The 19,362-nt window shown below is 34.1% G+C and overlaps 3 protein-coding genes across 3 annotated transcripts; 1 reads left to right on the top strand and 2 right to left on the bottom strand.

Moving 5' to 3' along the window:
- The first annotated feature begins 405 nt into the window (after positions 1 to 405).
- On the top strand, positions 406 to 3,873 carry LOC114761209 (involucrin). Its single transcript, XM_028950541.1, has 2 exons — positions 406 to 1,008; positions 2,784 to 3,873. The coding sequence occupies exons 1-2, from the start codon at positions 536 to 538 to the stop codon at positions 3,412 to 3,414; spliced, it is 1,104 nt and encodes a 367-aa protein (XP_028806374.1). The 5' UTR covers positions 406 to 535; the 3' UTR covers positions 3,415 to 3,873.
- A 3,054-nt stretch (positions 3,874 to 6,927) lies between these two features.
- Positions 6,928 to 10,050, bottom strand: LOC114761185 (probable LRR receptor-like serine/threonine-protein kinase At3g47570). The gene is made up of 5 exons (XM_028950516.1): positions 9,830 to 10,050; positions 9,177 to 9,694; positions 8,439 to 8,600; positions 7,352 to 8,230; positions 6,928 to 7,217 (listed from the first exon to the last, which is right to left on the bottom strand). The coding sequence occupies exons 1-5, from the start codon at positions 10,048 to 10,050 to the stop codon at positions 6,928 to 6,930; spliced, it is 2,070 nt and encodes a 689-aa protein (XP_028806349.1).
- A 2,931-nt stretch (positions 10,051 to 12,981) lies between these two features.
- Positions 12,982 to 16,343, bottom strand: LOC114761184 (probable LRR receptor-like serine/threonine-protein kinase At3g47570). The gene is made up of 2 exons (XM_028950515.1): positions 13,649 to 16,343; positions 12,982 to 13,497 (listed from the first exon to the last, which is right to left on the bottom strand). The coding sequence occupies exons 1-2, from the start codon at positions 16,341 to 16,343 to the stop codon at positions 13,088 to 13,090; spliced, it is 3,105 nt and encodes a 1,034-aa protein (XP_028806348.1). The 3' UTR covers positions 12,982 to 13,087.
- Between the last annotated feature and the right edge of the window lie 3,019 nt (positions 16,344 to 19,362).

The following is a 19,362-nucleotide window of genomic DNA, read 5'->3' as shown; positions in this document are numbered from 1 at the left end:
TTTATAGGAAGAAATTGAAAATATCTCTTTTCAAATTTAAGATATTGGTCATATTTAAAAATATATGTATACATACAGACTAGGAAAAGGATGAAAAATTTAAAATTTTGGTTAAATTTATCAAAAAAGCTATTTTTATTATCATATCTATTAAGCATATTGAACCAAATTTTAGCCTAATATTAGTATTAATCAAGAGCAAAACTGAAAAATAAAAAATTACTAAGAAATATATCACCTATATTTTGGGTAAAAAATAAGTTTTTTGAAACATAATTTTTATTTTAGAAGGGGAGAACATGAGGAGCATAGGAAATGAGAAAATGAGCAACGGATGTTTAATTTCCTTTTAAAGAAAACTAATTTCCTAAAGTAAAAACGGGTCTTTCTTTCCGTTTCCTTTCATTTTGTTTCCCTCGCCTTCATTTCTCCTGTCTATTTCATCGGAAGAAGACATTGCATTACCTTCGCACTTGATTTCTGCTTGGGATCAAGATAGTTGGGGATTGAGAGAAGTTCTAAATTTTAGGTAAAAATGGAGGAGGCGAAGGCATTGCAGCAGCAGCAGCAACAATTGCTTCTTCAGCATCAGCAGAAACAGCAGCAACGATTGCTGCTTTTCCAGCAAATGAAGCAACAACAACAGCAGCAGCAACATCAGGCACAGCAAGCTGCGGCTATTTCTCGTTTCCCCTCTAACATTGACGCTCACTTGCGTCCTATACGTCCCATCAATCTCCAACAAAGCCCTAATCCTAATCCTAATCCTAACCCTAACCCGAACCCCACCCCCACCCCCAATTCAAATCCCATGGCCAATGTCCACCACAACGCTAATTTGAATCATCTGCAGCAGCAGTCGCAACAGCAGCAGCAGCAGCAGCAGCAGCAGAAGATTGTTCGACCCACTAACCAGATGGAGCTCCAGATGGCGTACCAAGATGCTTGGCGGGTGTGCCACCCGGACTTCAAGCGACCCTTTTCTTCCCTCGAAGACGCATGCGAGAGGTGAATTATAATCCTAAGCTTCATTGGCATTTCTTTCTTTCTTTCAGAGCCTTGGCCAATTTTTATGATGTCCCCAAATGAGCAAATTAGATATGTTTCTGAAACAATCTTTGTTGCATATGATAACTATGGTGATGAGTCACAGTTCCTTTTAGGGCTTGGTTCATCTGGATTATATTTTAGTCGAGATAGGAGAATTTTTTACTCTTGGGTTATTCAATCCTCTAGCTCATTTTCTTCTGAATCTTACTTTCAGTTTCTAACAAGTTCTATGAATTGGTGTAAGATTTCTTTTGACTGGCTTATAAAACTCTAAATTTCCTGGAGACTTTTATCTTTTGTGTGTGTGTGTGGGGGGGGGGGGGGGCTAGGATGCTGGGATTAGTACAAATGTCTTCTTCAGTTAGATAGATGTTAATTCAGTTTAGAAACAGTTATCTGTTTGCTTCACTTTTTCTGGTGGCTATACAAAAATATGGAGAGAAAAAATTGGTTCCAGTGTGCTGTTTTTGCTGTTGTGGCGTATTTAGTTAGATTGGACTGCCCACAGGGCATAATCTTGTTGTCTGCAAAATTGTTGGAGTAGGATTGTGCTCATGGCATTTTCTTGATTCTCTGCCTATTGATGTTCAGTGGGAGTTGTACTTTTAATATTATAAGATGGAGCAGCTCTGCTGCACATTTAAGGTTCTTAAACTGTCTTTTTTTAATTGGTCCGTTTTGGGCAATATTGTAGGCTCCTCCTTTTAGTACTTGTGTTCTTTTCTCTCTAATAAAAGTCCTTTGCTTATTAAGTAGGAAAAAATTAGAAATGTATAAAAAGAAAAACGTGAAGTAGTTAGAAAGTCTTGGTTAGCTGAATTTATTTAATAGGATGAGGCTTGTTGCTATTGCGAATTTTGATAACATGACATATTTGACATGACAGAACACTTTTGCGGGTTATATACTCTTCTTCCCCGGGAGAAAATAGCATTGATGTTGTTGGTTATTCTTTTTGTGAAAGTAATCATGCATGGTTGAATGTTACAGTGGTATTACTGAATCAAACCTCTTGCTTTATCAGCTTCCCACTGAACTGCTGGAGGGACCTAAATGGGTTGTGTTCAGCAAAACTGGTGGAACGGGAGGATTCATAAGAAGATTTGGACACGCTTCTTGGATGATAGATTCCTGTTACTTATATTTTTAATAGAAAAAAAAACTTTAGTTGGAAGATAGATAATTAGACAACCTCCTAAAAGAGAATGAAGCGGAAAAAGGAATTAAAAAAAAAATGAAAGAAAATATCATTACTCTCCCTTAAGAAAGCCATGATTGTAATATTATATTTGTTATTGCTTATGTTGATGATGGCATGTAGAGACAAACTTTTGATTAGATCAGACCAGGAAAATTTACTGTGACTGCTTAGGAATGACCAAAAGTTGACTTATCATTATAATTGTTGTTATATGAAAATCTGCCTTGAACTCTGTTAGTTCCCTGCTATACTATGTCATATGCATAGGCTGAAATCTTTTTTATTAAAATTAACCTTATAAGTTTCAGTGGAACCTTGTCATGCTTTAATCAAGTTGATTAATACAATGTTTACTTTCTTACTTAATATTATTCCATTTGAGTTGATTAAGTATTGGCATGAAAAAGGGATGATTTCACGTTTTGCAGACTACATTTTAATGTTTCCAAAACATGTGCTGCTGTATCACTTTTTGTCTATCCTATTGTGTCTCAAGTGATACCTTAACCTGCTGGCATTTGTCCTCATGCAGATTATTGCCGTATCATGTTGTGGCAGACTATGAAGCAGAAGAGGATGATAGGATTCTTGATTCTGACACCACAGGTCAGGTGCTGTCACGATCACAGCAATGGGATAATAATATTGCTGCTAAAGTTTCTGAGTTTGTAGCAACTTTCGAAAAGCAGTCACTTGCCTTTAATATAATAACCCGCAAACGAGCTATGGGAGAATTTCGATCTGAGGAAAGATTGTTTCTTGAGCAGTGTCTTCTACAAGACGAAAAACGGGCCTTAGTGGAATTAAGAGCAGAACTAGAATCCAGGGAGAAGGCTGGTCGTGAAGCCCATGAGGCTAAGCTACGGATGGCAGCTATGGCTCAACAAGCAGAGCAGGCTTGGGTGGATTCACACCCTCATGCAGAAATGATGGCTCGAGTGCCAATAAGAGATAGTGCACTTGGGTCTCAAGGCAATGACATGGGAGAACAGGGTCAAGGAAGTAACCCAGGTGAGATGATCAATGGATGGGGAAACAATGCACAGAAAGATGAGAAGGAACCATCTGAAGATTTCTTGAATGATGAAGAAGCAGAGAATGGGGACACGGCCACTCAGGATGGCTGGCGTGAAGCTGGTGAATTTGATCTGAATGCCAGGTGATTGATCCAAAACAAGTTTGAGTGAAATTGGCTCTGAGAGTTTTACTTTGGTTTCCTGGGAACAACATCCGTATTGAAAAAGCTTCATCCATCTTAAAGAACTTTGTACTGGACCTGGCTTTTCATCTTTAAAATCCATCCTCAGAAGTGTTTCAAATGATCAAGGTCCATCAACAAAGGGGCAGAGAAAACTAGTTGGCGTAATTAGTTAGATGGGATATATTTGGAAATAATTCCTTCAGTGCATATAGTTTGCAGCATCAGGTCGAAAATAGTATTTCTATTGATGTAATTTCATGTTCTTTGAACCGGACGGAATTGCTCTAGTTAAGTAACCCCCCGGCGGATACTTGATTAGTTAAAATGTACTTGGGCAATATAACTAGATTCTTCATGGTCCCTATAAGGCTTTTAAATTCTATTTCACTCAAGGTGAACGTTTCTTCAAATAATTTTGTGCCGATGGAAAAGATTTTCTCACATTTAATTCCATGAAAGTTATTGGCTATATGTCTCTTTAATAGCTATGCTTGTCATCATCATTATCAATTCCAATCACAGCCATTATTTATTGATATGAAAATCAGCTCAGAAGATGGTGCCTGTATGTCAGCCATCATCATGGCCCCTATCTTTTTACATTTTTAATAAAATGATGGTACATGTATATTTTTTAATTAAATGTTTAAATTGTACCCCATTAACAATGTTAGTTTCGAAATTTTAGTACTATTAGCTTTTGTACAAGAGATAACAGTGCTAACAAAACAAAATTGAAGTATTTAATTAAGGAAACAAATACATATGGATCAAATTAAAAATCAAGAAAAACTATAGATTCTTACAAAATGGTTTTCCATGCCATTTTTATAGTGTTTGAGACACATATGTGCGTTTTGGTTAGGGTTACACACTAGGGTTACAATTGTACCATTTATTTTTAAATTTACGGTGGTTAGGCCAACAAAATAAATGTTATATTCTTAGAAGCAGCTCGACCTTTGCTCCTCAATATAAACACAGTTAATTAATTTGAAAAGATTAAGAAAATTGTTGAATTATTGAATTAGAGCATATATCACATGATTTCTTTAATATGTGTATTATTAAATTATATACCAATTTATAAGTTGAACAAATTAGTTTAGAGAAAAAGCAATAAATATAGGTACTTTAAAATAATCTGGTAACCTTATAAATTTTCTCAAATTAGTTAAATAAACCTTATATTAAGGACCAAACATAATATTTAGTATCATATTTTTGGTACCAAACACCTAAAAAGGGCAACAATTAAGTGACTGATCATATCAAAACGTGAAAACGAATTTACAAGAGATCCTCGCAATTCAGCTTCAACTCTCCCTCTATTCTATTTACCAGAAAAAATTCATTGAAAGACAACAAAAGATCAACATCCACATATTATATAGAACAATAAAGAACAATTGTGTCACAACAAAACTATGGCAGGTTATATTTTTATGGAGTCTAAGTTGGGTTATGATACATAGTTAATGCAGATCCTCATATTTTTCATTATTCGGCGCTTATTTTAAAGATAAGTACGTTATGTTCATATATAACACAAGTATGTAACGCTTTTCCATTTTCTATTTTTAGTTTTTAAAATTAAAAAATTTTTAAAAAAATTGACATTAAAAAGTTAACATATTTTATGCTTCATTTCAATAAAAATTATAAAACAAAAATGGAATACTACTTCTGGTCCTTAATATGAGAGTTAAGTAATTAATGTGTTGATATTAAGAAAATTCACTAAATTAGTTACTTGTAATAAATATATATTGTCTTTTTCTAAAATATCTTTGTTAATTATGTGCATTGGAATAATTCTTACAATTACTATAAAGATTATTTGGGAGGATAAAATAGATAAATATGAGACACAAAGTAGACTGAGATTTTTTATTTAGGACCCAATTAAATATCCAACTATCATGTAATAACATTTAGTGAGAAAAACGTAAAAGATCACAATAAGAAGCGAGTGGCAAAAATGGTACTGCAAAATGACATAATTCCTATGAATCTTCCCTAGGAATTTCTTTGGAGTTAATTTTTGTTGCGAAATGATCATATTGTCTTTAAGTCAGAAAAAAAAAAATTTCCTTTCACACTAGTTGTTATTACTTGGGGCTTTTGTTGTTATTTTATATGGTTAAAATTGCCATCTCACTTTGCTTTTAAATTAACTTTTTAAAAATGATTTAACAGTATTTTTTGAGCTGAAATAATTTTACACTATTTAAGGTGAATATTTAAAAAAAAATTTATATAACTTTTAAAGTATTATTTGTTACTTTTTTTTAATCAAAAAATATTATTTATTAGGAAAAATAAAAAAATGATTGTTGAACTTCAAATTTTCAAATCAGGAATTACTATAAAAATATATTGTTATTTGCTTTTGAAATGTAGCCATTTTCTTTACACATATTGTAACTGATACTAGTTTAAAATTTTGAAATTTAACAATAATTTTTTTTGGGGGCTTTTGTTATGATTTTATACAATTTACGTTTTTTTAAGAAAATTGTGCAATCAAGTCATTTGACAGAAAAATTTTATTTTAGAATACTTCCCGGATTTCCAAAGATCTTCATTTGAAATATACAAATTTGATGGTCTATTTTCGTCATTCTTCCTAAAATTTAAGGCGTTAATTTTCATATTAATAATTCGGGCGAACCATAGGCAAAACTGCTCCTCCCTGAGCACCAACCCAACATGCCTCTACAGGGAATTGGTTTGTTCATGTCAAGCTTCAGGATTTTGGTTAGAGACGAGCGCAAATCAAGTGTGAAACTTCAGTCTCGCTGTGAAACGTCTCGTCCTATTAGAGGTATTGGTCCTTAGGCTTTCTCAAGAGTGAAATCGAGTTACATTTAACCCTTCATCGCTTTATTTTGAGTAAATCCTTGTTGCTTGAGCAATGATTTGCAGTTAAGCCAAAAGAACTCGTACATTTTCTGTAGATGAATAGGTGTATTCATGCCGGAATCTATGAATATCTTTATTCGTGTTGATTAATCATTTCCCCTGTTGGCTCTTATTATGCGTCAACTTTTGCTGTTCTTAATTTTTCTCCCGTACAAATATGAATACATTCTCTTATGCCCTGACTTCTATATTAAAAGAACGAGTTATAGATAATATTACACTGTAAGATAATAATCATAATGCATGAGAAGTTCACGATTTCTGTATGAGTATTTCAACTTCAAATTTATATACATGACAGCATGTCTAACTAGCCCAAAAATTGGAAGTAACATCACTTTTGAAGCATCACTTTCCCATTCTTTGTTTTGGAGCCGATTTTCATTTCTTCTCACCAGGGAATCAATTTTCGTTTCATTCAGCACAATGGAAAGCATTGCTAACTATAGTTAGCCTCCTTGTGATGTCCATCATATTCGCTCTTTCTCTGGGTGATTCATCTGAGCATGCAAGTCCAATGCTACAAAGTGAAGCTATAGCCTTCTCTTCTTTAGAGTGCATCAGGGCATGGTTCTCCATATGGATTTCCTCTGATCTTCCTCTTACATTCTGCGTCATTTGTATCGGTAGAAGATCTTCCTCTTACATTCTGCATCATTTGTATCGGTAGAAGATCTGAGTCCGCAATGTCCAAGAGGTTGTCTGGGTATGCAGTTCTCACATAGTTATGGAGATTGTGACCATCTTTGAACATTTCTTCAGTGGGTCTTTTGCCAGTAAGCATTTCCAAAACTAAAATCCCAAAGGAATAAACATCACCCTGTGTTGATACCTCAGAACCTATTCCGTACTCTGAAATACATCACAAAATGTAAAGTATTTGTCATTCATCACACTTACAGTGACTCAACATTAAAAAAAATTTAAGGTTCATACAAGATATGAAACTTAAAGGAATTTAGAAGGCACATGACAATGAATCATATCAGGAGGAGCATAGCCAATAGTCCCCTTCAAGACAGATGTGCTGGTTTGCTTTTGAGAGCTCCCATTAAGGATTGAAAGAACTCTTGCTAACCCAAAGTCACTTAAATGAGCAATTGTTTCATCATCAAGAGGAATATTGCTTCGCTTTAAATCACAATGGACTATAGTCTGTTCACATTCATAGTGAAGATAATGTAGTGCACAAGCAACATCATTTGAAATATTTAATCTTTGGGCGAAATTCCAAGCTCTGGGCTGATTTATGCTTTCTGTACTAGGATGCAACCAATTTTCCAAGCTTCCATTTGACATGTACTCAAAGATAAGTGCCTTAAATTCTTGTCCTTTATGATCAATGCTGCAGCAACATGTTAAAATCTTCACCAAATTTCGATGCCTAATATTTTCAAGTGCATTACATTCAGCAATGAAACTCTTGTTAGCTCCCCTCTTTTGAAGGTTTAGGACTTTTATAGCAACAACTTTGTCCTCTGATTGCAGCTTTCCTCTATACACAAACCCCGAACTTCCATATCCAATTAAGTTGTTGGCAGAGAACCCTTCCGTTGCGGAGTGTAGGCTCTGGTATGACATCTTGGGAAGCTGGTTAATTGTTGGTGAAGTTGAAGACGATGTCCTGTTTCGTTTCCTCCACCAGTAGATTGCAAATATAGATGATAAGACCAGACAAATAGAAACACAAACAAAAATTATTAAGAGCTTCAAATGATGATGCTTATTGTTTGTCCTAATTTTCATGGGGCATGGTGATAAATTCAGCTCAGAAATACCCCCACAAAACTTAGAATTACCCGCAACAGATATGGCACTTGCATTCTTGAAAACCCCATCTGTCGGTACTTCATCTAATGCATTAAATGAAACATTCAAGTATTCAAGGAAGGAAATATTCTGCAAACCTCTTGGTATTGATCCAGACAAGTTGTGATAGATCTAAATACCTCAGGCCTTTTAGTGAAGAGAGTGAAGGGGGCATGGACCCACTGAAAAAATTCCCCCGTAATATAAGGTATTCCAGACTTATGCAATCTCCTATAGACCTGGGAATCTCACCAGAAAGATGATTTTCGGAGATATCAAAAGTGCCAAGATTTTTAAGTCTTCCAGCCTCAATAGGAAGAGGTCCATTTAAGGAGTTGTGGGAAAAGATCAGCGACATGGACAAGGAGGAAAGAGTAAAAAGTTGCAAGGGTATAGAACCAGTAACATTGTTTCCTGAAAGGTCTAGAAATTTTAAAATTTTCCAATTTCCAATATCTAGTGGAATGTTTCCTTCGAGCATATTTTGTGAAAAGCATAGCTCCCCCAAATGGCTTAAATTGCCTAAGGAGGCTGGTATCTCTCCAGAGAGTTGGTTTCTCTCCAAATCTAACAGTTGCAACTTATGAAGCTTTCCGAAAGATGGTGGAATTGAGCCTGTAAACTGGTTGTATCCCAAGGCTAAGGCAATTGAATGTGTACCTTCCTAAAGTTTCAGGAATAGTTCCATATATCTGATTATGAAGAAGGTACAATTGAATGAGATCGGTTGACAAATTGCTTATGGTGTTGTGTAGTAGACCTCCAAATCTGTTGTATGATAATCGCAAATTTTCTAGTTTGGTACAATTTTCCAAGGATGTTATAAAATCCAAGTCATGAATTGAACCATTTCCAAGATTATTATGGCTCAAACTTAGCTGCAGCAAATGTTTTAGGCTTCCTAAACTCGGAACTTCTCCAAAAAAATTGTTTCTTCCAATGTCTAATACTTGAAGAAAAGATGCATTTGCTATTGAGTTAGGATCAAACCTGATATTTGATTGTCAGCTATGGCAAAATATTTCAAATCAGGGAGGGTGGTGAACATGTTGTCTGGAAGTCGAGCTCGAGTCAGCTGGTTTTTTGCTGCAGATATGAATGAGAGGGATGACATGTTGTAAAGTGAAGAAGGAAGCATACCAGCAAATTTGTTCTCCACTACTGCGAAAACCCTCAAGCTGGTCAAATGCCCTATTTCTTCTGGTATGCTTCCCTCCAAGTTGTTATAAGCCATTGAAAGATACTCAAGGGAGGAAAGATTCCAAACGGAAGCTGGGATTTCTCCAGTTAATTTGTTTTCATATAAGTACAGCTTTTCAAGCTTCCTGAGAGAGCCAAGCTCGAGTGGCATTTTACCAGTAAGATTATTGCTTGACAAATTCAAGTGCCTGAGCTCATAGCAGTTTGTCAGGTTGAAGGGAATTTGTCCTCTCAATGTATTATCTGTGAGAGGGAGTTTTTGCAGCCTGAATAAACGACCTAATTGTGGTGGGATTTCTCCATGGAAGCTGTTATTGTGAAGGTACAGATATCTCAGGAAGGAGAGGTTGCCAACATAGGGTGATAGGACCCCACGCAAATGATATCATGGCACCTTCAACTCGACTACTCTTTTGTGCTTGTGGTTGCAAGCGATTCCATACCAGTTGCAGAAGTGATTTGAACCATTCCAAGAGCTCAAGACTTTATATGGATCATTGGTTATTGATTCCTTAAACTTGAGCAATGCCATATAATCAGTCTCATTTCCTAATGCAGATGTAGTAGCTTTCATACTTGGGAGCCAAAGTATGCTTACCCACAGAAAAAGGATAACTTGAAGGTTTGTGGGAGGATATGGATGAGACGTGGGGGCAAAAGCCATTTTTGTTTTGAAGGGCTGAAGTTGGTGAGTGGAAGGAATGCTATGGGAGTTCGAGATGTTGAGATGCTCTCTTGTTGGTGCGAGAACACACAGCTGGTTTATATGAGAGTTGGTGAAACTATATCGAGGGTCTCAAGGGTCTATGCCAGCCAAATAGTTGCTGAGGAGTACATCAAATGTTTTTTTTTTTAAAAAAAAAAAGAGGAATTGCTGAAAAAAAATTGTTCTTGTTTTTTTTTTTTTTTGATATTTTCTCCTAAATTATTCATGCATTATTGTAAAGTATCTTAATACTACCTCCGATTGTTAATATAATAGCTAGTTGATTAATTTGAGTAGATTAAAGAAACTAGTTAAGTTAGTTATTTGTAATGCATATGTATTGTCTTTTCTAAGATACTCTTGTTAATTAAGTATATTAGCTAAAACTACCATTTGATAAAATTTTTAACATGTGCAAAGAAAAAATAGATAAATGTAAAAGATAAAATAGATTAGAATCTTATATTTAGAACTGAATTAAAAATCAAATTAACTCTTATATTAAAGATCAAGGGCAATACATAGTTTTTATTTGAAAAATAAGATGGATAAGATCGTTCAAAATTAAATCGTGACAAATATAAAATAAAGTTGATTCAAATAGGACAAAAAAGGGGATACGAAATAGGAAAAATCTTATAAAAAGAAATTTGAAATTAGTGAATATCAAATCAGGTTTAGTAATTGATTTTAACAACTGACTTGCAAATGATAATTTTTAATTTGAGGCTTAGAAATTTGAAGCTTTTTTGTCCTTTTTGAGATTCTCCCTATGAAATATATTCTCTTTAGGCACCTTAATTAATGGGAGAATTACAATCAAATCCTATAAAAGGAAACAATATTACAAAACAAGTCCCAAAAAGTTGTCATTCTCTATTGTAGAATTTATCATTACAGGCTACTCAGGTTGTTATTAAGACTTTTTAGCAATTAATCTCTTCTATGAGACTTGATTGTAATTCTCTCTTAATTAATCCAGCCGTTCTTCAAGCATTACTGCACTAAATTAATTTGCGTATGATGGTCTTCATAATGCAGGTTGTGAAATGCTATACATATTTAGATGAATTATTATGATTAAAAAATCAATTCAAGGTATAAGACTAAGATAAATTTAATATAAACAATATAAATTATATGATTAATTTAGCTCATAGAAACTAGATTTGAATATACATATATATATATATATAATATTATCGAATTTAAAGGACAAGTGATTTAAATGAAGATAGTAGGATGTGGCACTTTTTCGTAAAGGACAAGTGATTTAAATATTATCGAATTTAAATGAAAATTGTTTTCAATTTTATACTAAAATTAACTTTATTTGTACTATTTAGATTTTTTTTAGTAGGCACAGATATTTTCTTATTGAAGATAATTCTGTTCGAGATACTGTCAAACAGTAAATGTAGATACTTTTCCCAACAGGGATTTATAATATTTGGATCTTTAACCTTACTACAAAGTCAGAGATCGTCTTTCATGGCACGACTTTCATCATTACAATATCTGAACCCTTAATCTTATTTAAGAGTCAACAAACCCCGTTTACTTACTTAATTTATTTAATTATGGGATTGGTATGCATACCCTTGGTTCCTTCCACTGCTTACAGTTACAATCTCTCTTTGAAAGTCCAAAAGCTCGCAATTGCCTGCTATAAGAATAACTAAATGGGGTTGAATTCACAATGAGTTGGAATTGGCAAGAGACAACCAAATTAATCATGTGATTGTTGATAACTCTTTCCTCTTCATTCATCAGTACCCTTTTTGCAAACTCCAGCTTTTGAACATGCACAAAAGCCCAAGCAGTTCGGTCCTTATTCTACTTAGCTTCATTGACTGAACTGAGTATCTAGATACTCCTCCAATTCTAAATATAAAATCTTTATACACACTAATACAATGGTTTAAAACCGGAGGAGTATCAAATTCATCATTCTTATTAGTTTGACTCATTAGCATATGTTAATAGAATAGTATAAGTATAAAGTATCTAGTTGGAAATTTTATTTATTATTGTGCTTTTGTAACATTGGCCGAAAGATATAAATGCTTAAGAAACTTCTGCCGGCCATTGTTTTCTTTTCTTTTTTTTCACCAGCCCGGAGTTAACTATAACTCTTAAATTCAAACAAAATAAATTGGAGCAAAAAAAAAAAAAAACTGCATATTTTATGGGAAAAACCATGTTGGAGGTACCTATACTTTCTCTAATTTTAATTTGGCACCTGTGTTTTTTTCCCTCTTACTTAAATCATGTAACTTTAATTTTTTTTTAAATAACATTAGCTTTTGTAACTTTGTTCTATTAGCATTTTTAGTCTCTATGCAAAGGTTAACAATGTAAATAGAACAAAATTAAAAATTTAATTAAAAAAACACATGTCTACCAAATTGAAAGTTGGAAAAAAAAAAAATATAAGTGCCTCCAAAATAGTTTTTTCTATTTTATATTTCAAACTAAGACCTCAAAATTTTGACCAACAACAAAAAACGAAGACCTTAAAATGAAAACAGTGGATTTATAATTTGGGGGCACCATCTTGCGTGGCTTTCTCAAAACGTGGCCCAGAAAAGAAAAACGAAAAAAAAAACTCCACCGCTCCACCAGGCCAACAGGCATTAAGTTACAATGTTTCATTACGTTGGAAACCACTTAGATTATGGTTACTTTTATCTCATTAAAACTAAAGTTTTGGTGGGTTTTTTGATATCATTATTCGTGTCAATTAATCACTTCAATTGTTAACTCTAATTATGCCTCATCTTTTTTATGTAATTTTTTCCTGTAAACTGAACAATGTCTCTCATTCACTAACTTCCATATTGAAAGAATGAGCTTTAGATAATATTAAACTATAAGATAATATGGGAAGTTCACTATTCATGTATGAACATTTCAGCTACAAATACGTATACAATAGAGCAATTGGTGGTCATAGTGTTGCTAAAGAAGCAAGTTCCCATTCTCTGCTTTGGAATCAATTCCCTTTCATTTCATGACAGCAGAGAGCATTTCTAATGAGATCTAGCCTCCTTGTGATACTCATCATATTCGCTCTTTCTTTGGGTGATTCTTCTGAGCAAGCAAGTCCAATGCTGAATAGTGAAATTATACACTTCTCTTCATTATAATGCGACAGGCTCTGGTTCTGCATGTTGATTTGCTCTGATCTTGAAGATGCAGTCTGCTTTAAATCTTTCTGTAAAAGATCTGAGTCCACAATGTCCAAGAGGTCATCTGGGTATGCAGATCTTGCATAGTTATGGAGATTGTGACCATCTTTGAACATGTCTTCAGTGGGCCTTTTGCCAGTAAGCATTTCCAAAACTAGAATCCCAAAAGAATAAACATCACCTTCCCTTGATACCTCAGAAGTCATTCCATACTCTGAATGCATATATATACATATATATATATATATATCAATATGTCATAAGATTAGTTATTCATTATTCTTACTGTAACTGAATTTAAAAATGGATCATTAAAAAATATAAAATTGAGAAGAGTTGAATGCTTAAATAACAGTAAATCATACCAGGAGGAGCATACCCAATAGTCCCTTTTATTCCAACTGTGCTGGTTTGCTTCTTAGAGCTGCCATTGAGGATTGCAAGAAGTCTTGCTAGCCCAAAGTCACTAACGTGAGCAGTCATATCATCATCAAGAAGAATATTGCTTGGCTTCAAATCACAATGGACAATGGTTTGCTGACATTCATAGTGAAGATAATGCAGTGCACAAGCAACGTCATTTAAAATATTTAATCTTTGAGCTAAATTCAAAGTTCTAGGCTGATCTATACTTTCTGGACTAGGATGCAACCATTGCTCTAAGCTTCCATTTGACATGTACTCAAAGACTAGTGCTTTAAATTCTTGCCCTTTATAATCCAAGCTGGAGCAACATGTTAAAATCTTAACCAAATTTCTGTGCCTGATGTTTTTAAGTGCATTACATTCAGAAATGAAACTCTTGTTTGCTCCCTTCTTTTGAAGGTTTAGGACCTTTATAGCAACAACTCTGCTTTCTGATTGCAGCTTTCCTTTATACACATAACCAAAACTTCCATACCCGATCAAGTTATTGCTGGAGAACCCTTCTGTTGCAGAGTGTAAGCTTTGGTATGATATATTGGAGGGCTGGCCAGTTGGTTGTGAAGTTGAAGGCAGTGTCCTGTTTCGTTTCCTCCAGCAGTAGATAGCAAATATAGATGATAGGACAGCACAAACAATAACACAAATGATAATAACCACGACCTTCAAACGATGATTTTTATTGTTTGTCCTAGTTTTGTCAGGGCATGGTGGTAAATGCAGCTCAGCAATACCCCCACAAAGCTTATAATTACCCGCAATTGATATGGCACTTGCATTCTTGAAAATCCCATCTGTTGGCACTTTACCATCCAATGCATTAAATGAAACATTCAAGTATTCAAGGGCGGATATATTCTGCAGACCTGTTGGTATTGATCCAGAAAAGTTGTTTTGTGATAGATCTAGATACTTAAGGCCTTTCAGTGAAGCTAGTGAAGGGGGCATGGACCCACTGAACAAATTCCCTTGTAAGGTAAGGTATTCCAAACTTATGCAGTCTCCTATGGTCCTAGGAATCTCCCCAGAAAGATAATTTTCAGAGATATCAAAAGTGCCAAGACTTTTAAGTCTTCCCACGTCAATAGGTAGAGAGCCGTTTAATGAGTTGTGGGAGAAGTTCAGCAATGTGGACAAGGAGGAAAGAGTAAAAACCTGCAAGGGTATAGCACCACTAAGATTGTTTTCTGAAAGGTCTAGAAGCACTATATTTTGCCAATTTCCTATCTCGGATGGAATTTTTCCTTCAAGCATATTCTCTGAAAAGCTTAATTGAACCAAGTAACTGAGATTGCCTAAGGAGGCTGGTATCTCTCCAGAAAGTTGGTTTCTCCCCAAGCCTAATATTTGCAAATTATTCAATTTTCCAAAAGATGCTGGAATTGAGCCTGTAAACTGGTTGTATTCCAGGACCAAGGCAATTAAATTTGTGTACCTTCCTAAAGTTTCGGGAATAGTTCCATATATCTGATTATCACCAAGGTACAGTCGAATGAGTTGGGTTGACAGATTGCCTATGGAGTCAGGTAAAAGACCTCCGAATTTGTTGGTGGATAGAATCAAATTTTCTAGTTTCGTACAATTTTCCAAAGATGTTATAAAATCCAAGTCATGGTCTGAACTATCTCCAAGATTATTATAGTTCAGATTTAGCACTTGCAAATCTTTTAGGTTTCCTAGACTTGGAACTTTTCCAACAAAATTGTTTAAACCAATGTCAAATAGTTGAATAAAGGATGCATTTGTTATTGAAGTTGGGATTGAACTTGATATTTGGTTATCACCTATGGCAAAATATTGCAAATTAGGGAGGGTGGTGAACATCTTGTCTGGAAGTCGAGTTCGACTCAGCTGGTTTTTTGCTGCAGATATGAATGTGAGGGATGACATATTGTAAAATGAAGAAGGAAGCACACCAAAAAAATTGTTATCTACTATTGCTAAAACACTCAATCTGCTCAAGTGGCCTATTTCTTCTGGTATGCTCCCTTCCAAGTTGTTATAACCCACTGAAAGAACATCAAGGGAGGAAAGATTCCAAATGGAAGCTGGGATTTCTCCAGTTAATTTATTTGTAAATAAGTTCAGCTTTTCAAGCTTCCTGAGAGAGCCAAGCTCGAGTGGCATTTTACCTGTAAGACTATTGCTTGACAAATTTAAGTGCCTGAGCTCAGTGCAGCTTGTCAGGTTGATGGGAATCTCTCCTGTTAATGTATTATCTCTGAGAGATAGCTGCTGCAGCCTGAACAAACTACCCAATTGTGGTGGAATTTCTCCATGAAGGCTGTTATTTGGAAGGTAGAGGTTTCTCAGGAAGGAGAGGTTGCCAACATAGGGTGAGAGAACCCCACGCAAATGATATCCTGGCAGCCTCAACTCAACGACTCTTTGGTGTCTGCGGCTGCATGTGATTCCATGCCAGTTGCAGAAGTGACTTGAACTATTCCAGGAGCTCAAGACTTCATATGGATCACTGGTTACTGATTCTTTAAACTTGAGCAATGCCATATAGTCAGTCTCATTTCCTAATGCAGATGCAGCCCTGGTATGTTGAAGCCAAAGTAAGTTTACGCACAAAAAAATGATTGCTTGGTAGTATATGGAACGAAAATGAGTTGACAAGAGAGCAAAAACCATTGTTGGGTTGAAGAACAGAAGGTGGTGAATGCTGGGGAATTTGAAATATTGAAATGCCCTCCTGCTGATAGGAGAAGACAAGTTTGTTTCATATAATAGTTGGATACTTGAATTGAAACTGCATATGGGTCCCGTACTTATGTGTTGAATTTTTAATTTATGACTTGATAAAATTTAAAATTCATTAATTGGTCTGAAGTCAAAGAGCCAAATTTTATATGGCATAAGCTAAGAAAATGATAACTCTGTTCTGTCTCTTGATGAGTTCTCACTTCGCCAGATCATTCTCATTTTAAATTTACATTTATTTAATATAACCTTCACAGCTGTTTGCTTAATTTGTTCTTTGCATCACCACTGCAATATTCATTTGGCCTATTGCTTTTGGACGTATGCAGCATAGATGGATCCGAGTTTACACAGAACATTTTCAACTTCACTGATATCTTCCTTTCCATCATTATAAGATTGGTGTTGTGGGGGAGAAAAAAAAAAGCGTGGCATAGATTGAGACTGATAAGTATGGTTTTTTTTTTTTTTTTTCCAGTCATAGCTGTTAGTTTTTCAGCTTATTTGGTCAAATATGCCAACTATAAGCATGTGGGGGAAAAAAAGGAAGGAGATAAATGCTAGTTGAAAAGCTTCTACAATGGATATTAGATTAAAAAACAGTAAAATGAAATTGTATACCAATGAATATTTCTATAGAAAGATTTTGTGAAACTCAATGTATAGAGGGTAACATGAATTTTGCTGCCTTGTTGTTTGTCCTGAAATCAGTTTGGTGCCAGTGGTTTAATTAAAGTGACTAATTCAACTCCTTTGTGATTTGTTCTGCCTTTTGTTAATCAGATCTCCCCAAGTAAGGTTTACACCTATGACCAATGAGTTAACTAAGTTAAATGCTGCTCTTCTTCTTCTTGTTCTTTTTTTTTTTTTTTTTTTGGCACCAATTTTCGAAAACTATATTATACCTAACTAATATGGATCGAATTGAGTAAAATCACAAGGGTGGCAAAGGTCTTTGAGCGTGTCTTTAACACATGCATATCCCAGGTTTGGGCTTAATGCCATGCACGAAGTTAGCACCATATGTGTTTAGAGTAACTTTTGAAAAATAGATTTTTTTTTAAAAAAAAATGATTTAAAAGAATAGATTTTAGTGTATTAGATTTTGTGAAAAGAATGATTTTGAGTATAATAAATTTTGTGAAAAACGTGATTATTAGAATAAATGGATGGTAATGCTCAATTTAGTACTAATGGAAATGAAACTGTGCCCTTGAAATATACTAATTCCAGTCCTTAAAACTAAGTAATTTGCAAATACTAAGAAAATTAGTTAAGTTAATTATTTGTAATGAATAATTGTTGTTTTCTCTGAAATATTCTTGTTAATTACATACATTAGAATATAAACCTTTAACGTCTGTGATCACATGGGACTACTTTAGAAAAATAAATAAATAAATATAAAAAACAATGTGGATTAGATTTTTATATTTAAAACTAAATTGAATCTCCAACTAGCTCTTATATTTATACTTGAGACCAAAGTAGTACTAATTTATTAAGTAACTAAAGAAGAAGAGCGTGACTGTGTGAATGCACTAAAGATTGAGGCGTAGAGATGATGCTATTAATTCTGACTTTATGGATTTAATATCAGATTTAAAATTTAAAACTCATTAATTTATTCTCTCCAATAAAAGAAAAAATAATAGTTTCATAGTTGTAACTGGGGACATGATAATGGTATTCGAATCTCCTTTCTTTATAACCGTGGAATTCATTCCCATTTATATAATCTGCGCCTGAATGATGCCAAAGTTGGCTGCTGCAATTTTGGACTAACAAAGGTTAACAAATTCGATTCAAATTTATTATGTGATTTGTTTATTTGGATAATTATCTCATTCTGCATTGACTCTGCTTCTTGTTTTGGACGCACGGCACAGAAGTGGTCCCATTTTGAATTTATATGTCATTGTCATTTGTCAATCAATATATGAAAAAACAAAACCATGGTTGACTAACCAAAGAGGGTTATGTGATGTCCTTTAAATTATTGCACAATATCTTGATATTATTATTATTTTAAATATCTTTACTGGAGAAAGGGGCATGAAATCTTACAGAATCAGTCATGACCAATGCCTAAGAGTTGATTGAACCGGTGAAAAAAGAGGAAGAAGCATGGCATGTATTTTTCTCTAATAAGGTCACTTAATTAATTCAGGGGCTCTTCAATGGTTTCTAAGTCCAACTAGCAAGAGCAGCATTGTTGGAAGAAATCGGTAAATGAAATTTCTTCATAGTTGGACTTAGATGGTTAGAAACTAAATTTAATATTTATATCAATTATAAAATTACGTAACTAATTATGAAAAAAAAAAGATTACATAACTAATTTTGATTATATGACTAAATTAAGTTTTAAGTAAAAGTATTAAACAAAAATGATCAATTTAGATCATATAAACTAAATTTAAAAATTAATTTAAAATAATACTACCTCCGCTTCTTAATATACGAACTAATTTGATATTTAATTTAATCCTAAATATAAGATTTCTATCCATTTTCTTTCTTATATTTATATTAACAGTTGCATATATCTATCAAATGATAGTTCTAACTAATATACATTATTAGTCAGAATATTATGAGAAAGATAACATCTAATTATTACAAATAATTAATTTAACAAACTTTCTTAATCTGCTCAAATTAGTCAACTAACTCTTATATTAAAGACTGAAGATAGTATATATAAATAAGAAATTTTTGTCTAAAAATGTCAAAAATTATTTATGTTAATTCCACCTCCAAAGCCAGCCTGACCCGGATTGTCTTGCCAGCACCATCTATTTAATCAAGCCTCTCACTCTGTTGTGCTTTTCTACTTCATTGCATGCTTGCATTCATCATTTTATTAATACTGAATTCAACAGCACTTGTGCATAGCTCAGAAGCATCTCTATACCTTCCCTATCCCTTGAACACCCTCCTATTCCTT

The sequence above is a fragment of the Neltuma alba genome, unplaced genomic scaffold (genome assembly GCF_004799145.2).
Source record: "Neltuma alba isolate B1F8T4 unplaced genomic scaffold, ASM479914v2 tig00011088_pilon, whole genome shotgun sequence".
NCBI lineage: Eukaryota > Viridiplantae > Streptophyta > Magnoliopsida > Fabales > Fabaceae > Neltuma > Neltuma alba.
Note: the sequence above shows the minus strand (reverse complement) of the source record. Positions and strands in the feature narration are given on the sequence as shown.

What these genes read in the sequence shown, in the direction of transcription:
- LOC114761184 (XM_028950515.1), bottom strand. Translation starts at nt 16,343, where the DNA reads ATGGTTTTTGCTCTCTTGTCAACTCATTTTCGTTCCATATACTACCAA. An exon ending in TATTGGGTATGCTCCTCCTG is followed by an intron (nt 13,498 to 13,648) that starts GTATGATTTACT and finishes ATATGCATTCAG; the next exon opens with AGTATGGAATGACTTCTGAG.
- LOC114761209 (XM_028950541.1), top strand. Translation starts at nt 536, where the DNA reads ATGGAGGAGGCGAAGGCATTGCAGCAGCAGCAGCAACAATTGCTTCTT. An exon ending in CTCGAAGACGCATGCGAGAG is followed by an intron (nt 1,009 to 2,783) that starts GTGAATTATAAT and finishes GTCCTCATGCAG; the next exon opens with ATTATTGCCGTATCATGTTG.
- LOC114761185 (XM_028950516.1), bottom strand. Translation starts at nt 10,050, where the DNA reads ATGGCTTTTGCCCCCACGTCTCATCCATATCCTCCCACAAACCTTCAA. An exon ending in TCAAATCACTTCTGCAACTG is followed by an intron (nt 9,695 to 9,829) that starts GTATGGAATCGC and finishes TCACAATAACAG; the next exon opens with CTTCCATGGAGAAATCCCAC. An exon ending in AGCTGACAATCAAATATCAG is followed by an intron (nt 8,601 to 9,176) that starts GTTTGATCCTAA and finishes TAGACCTTTCAG; the next exon opens with GAAACAATGTTACTGGTTCT.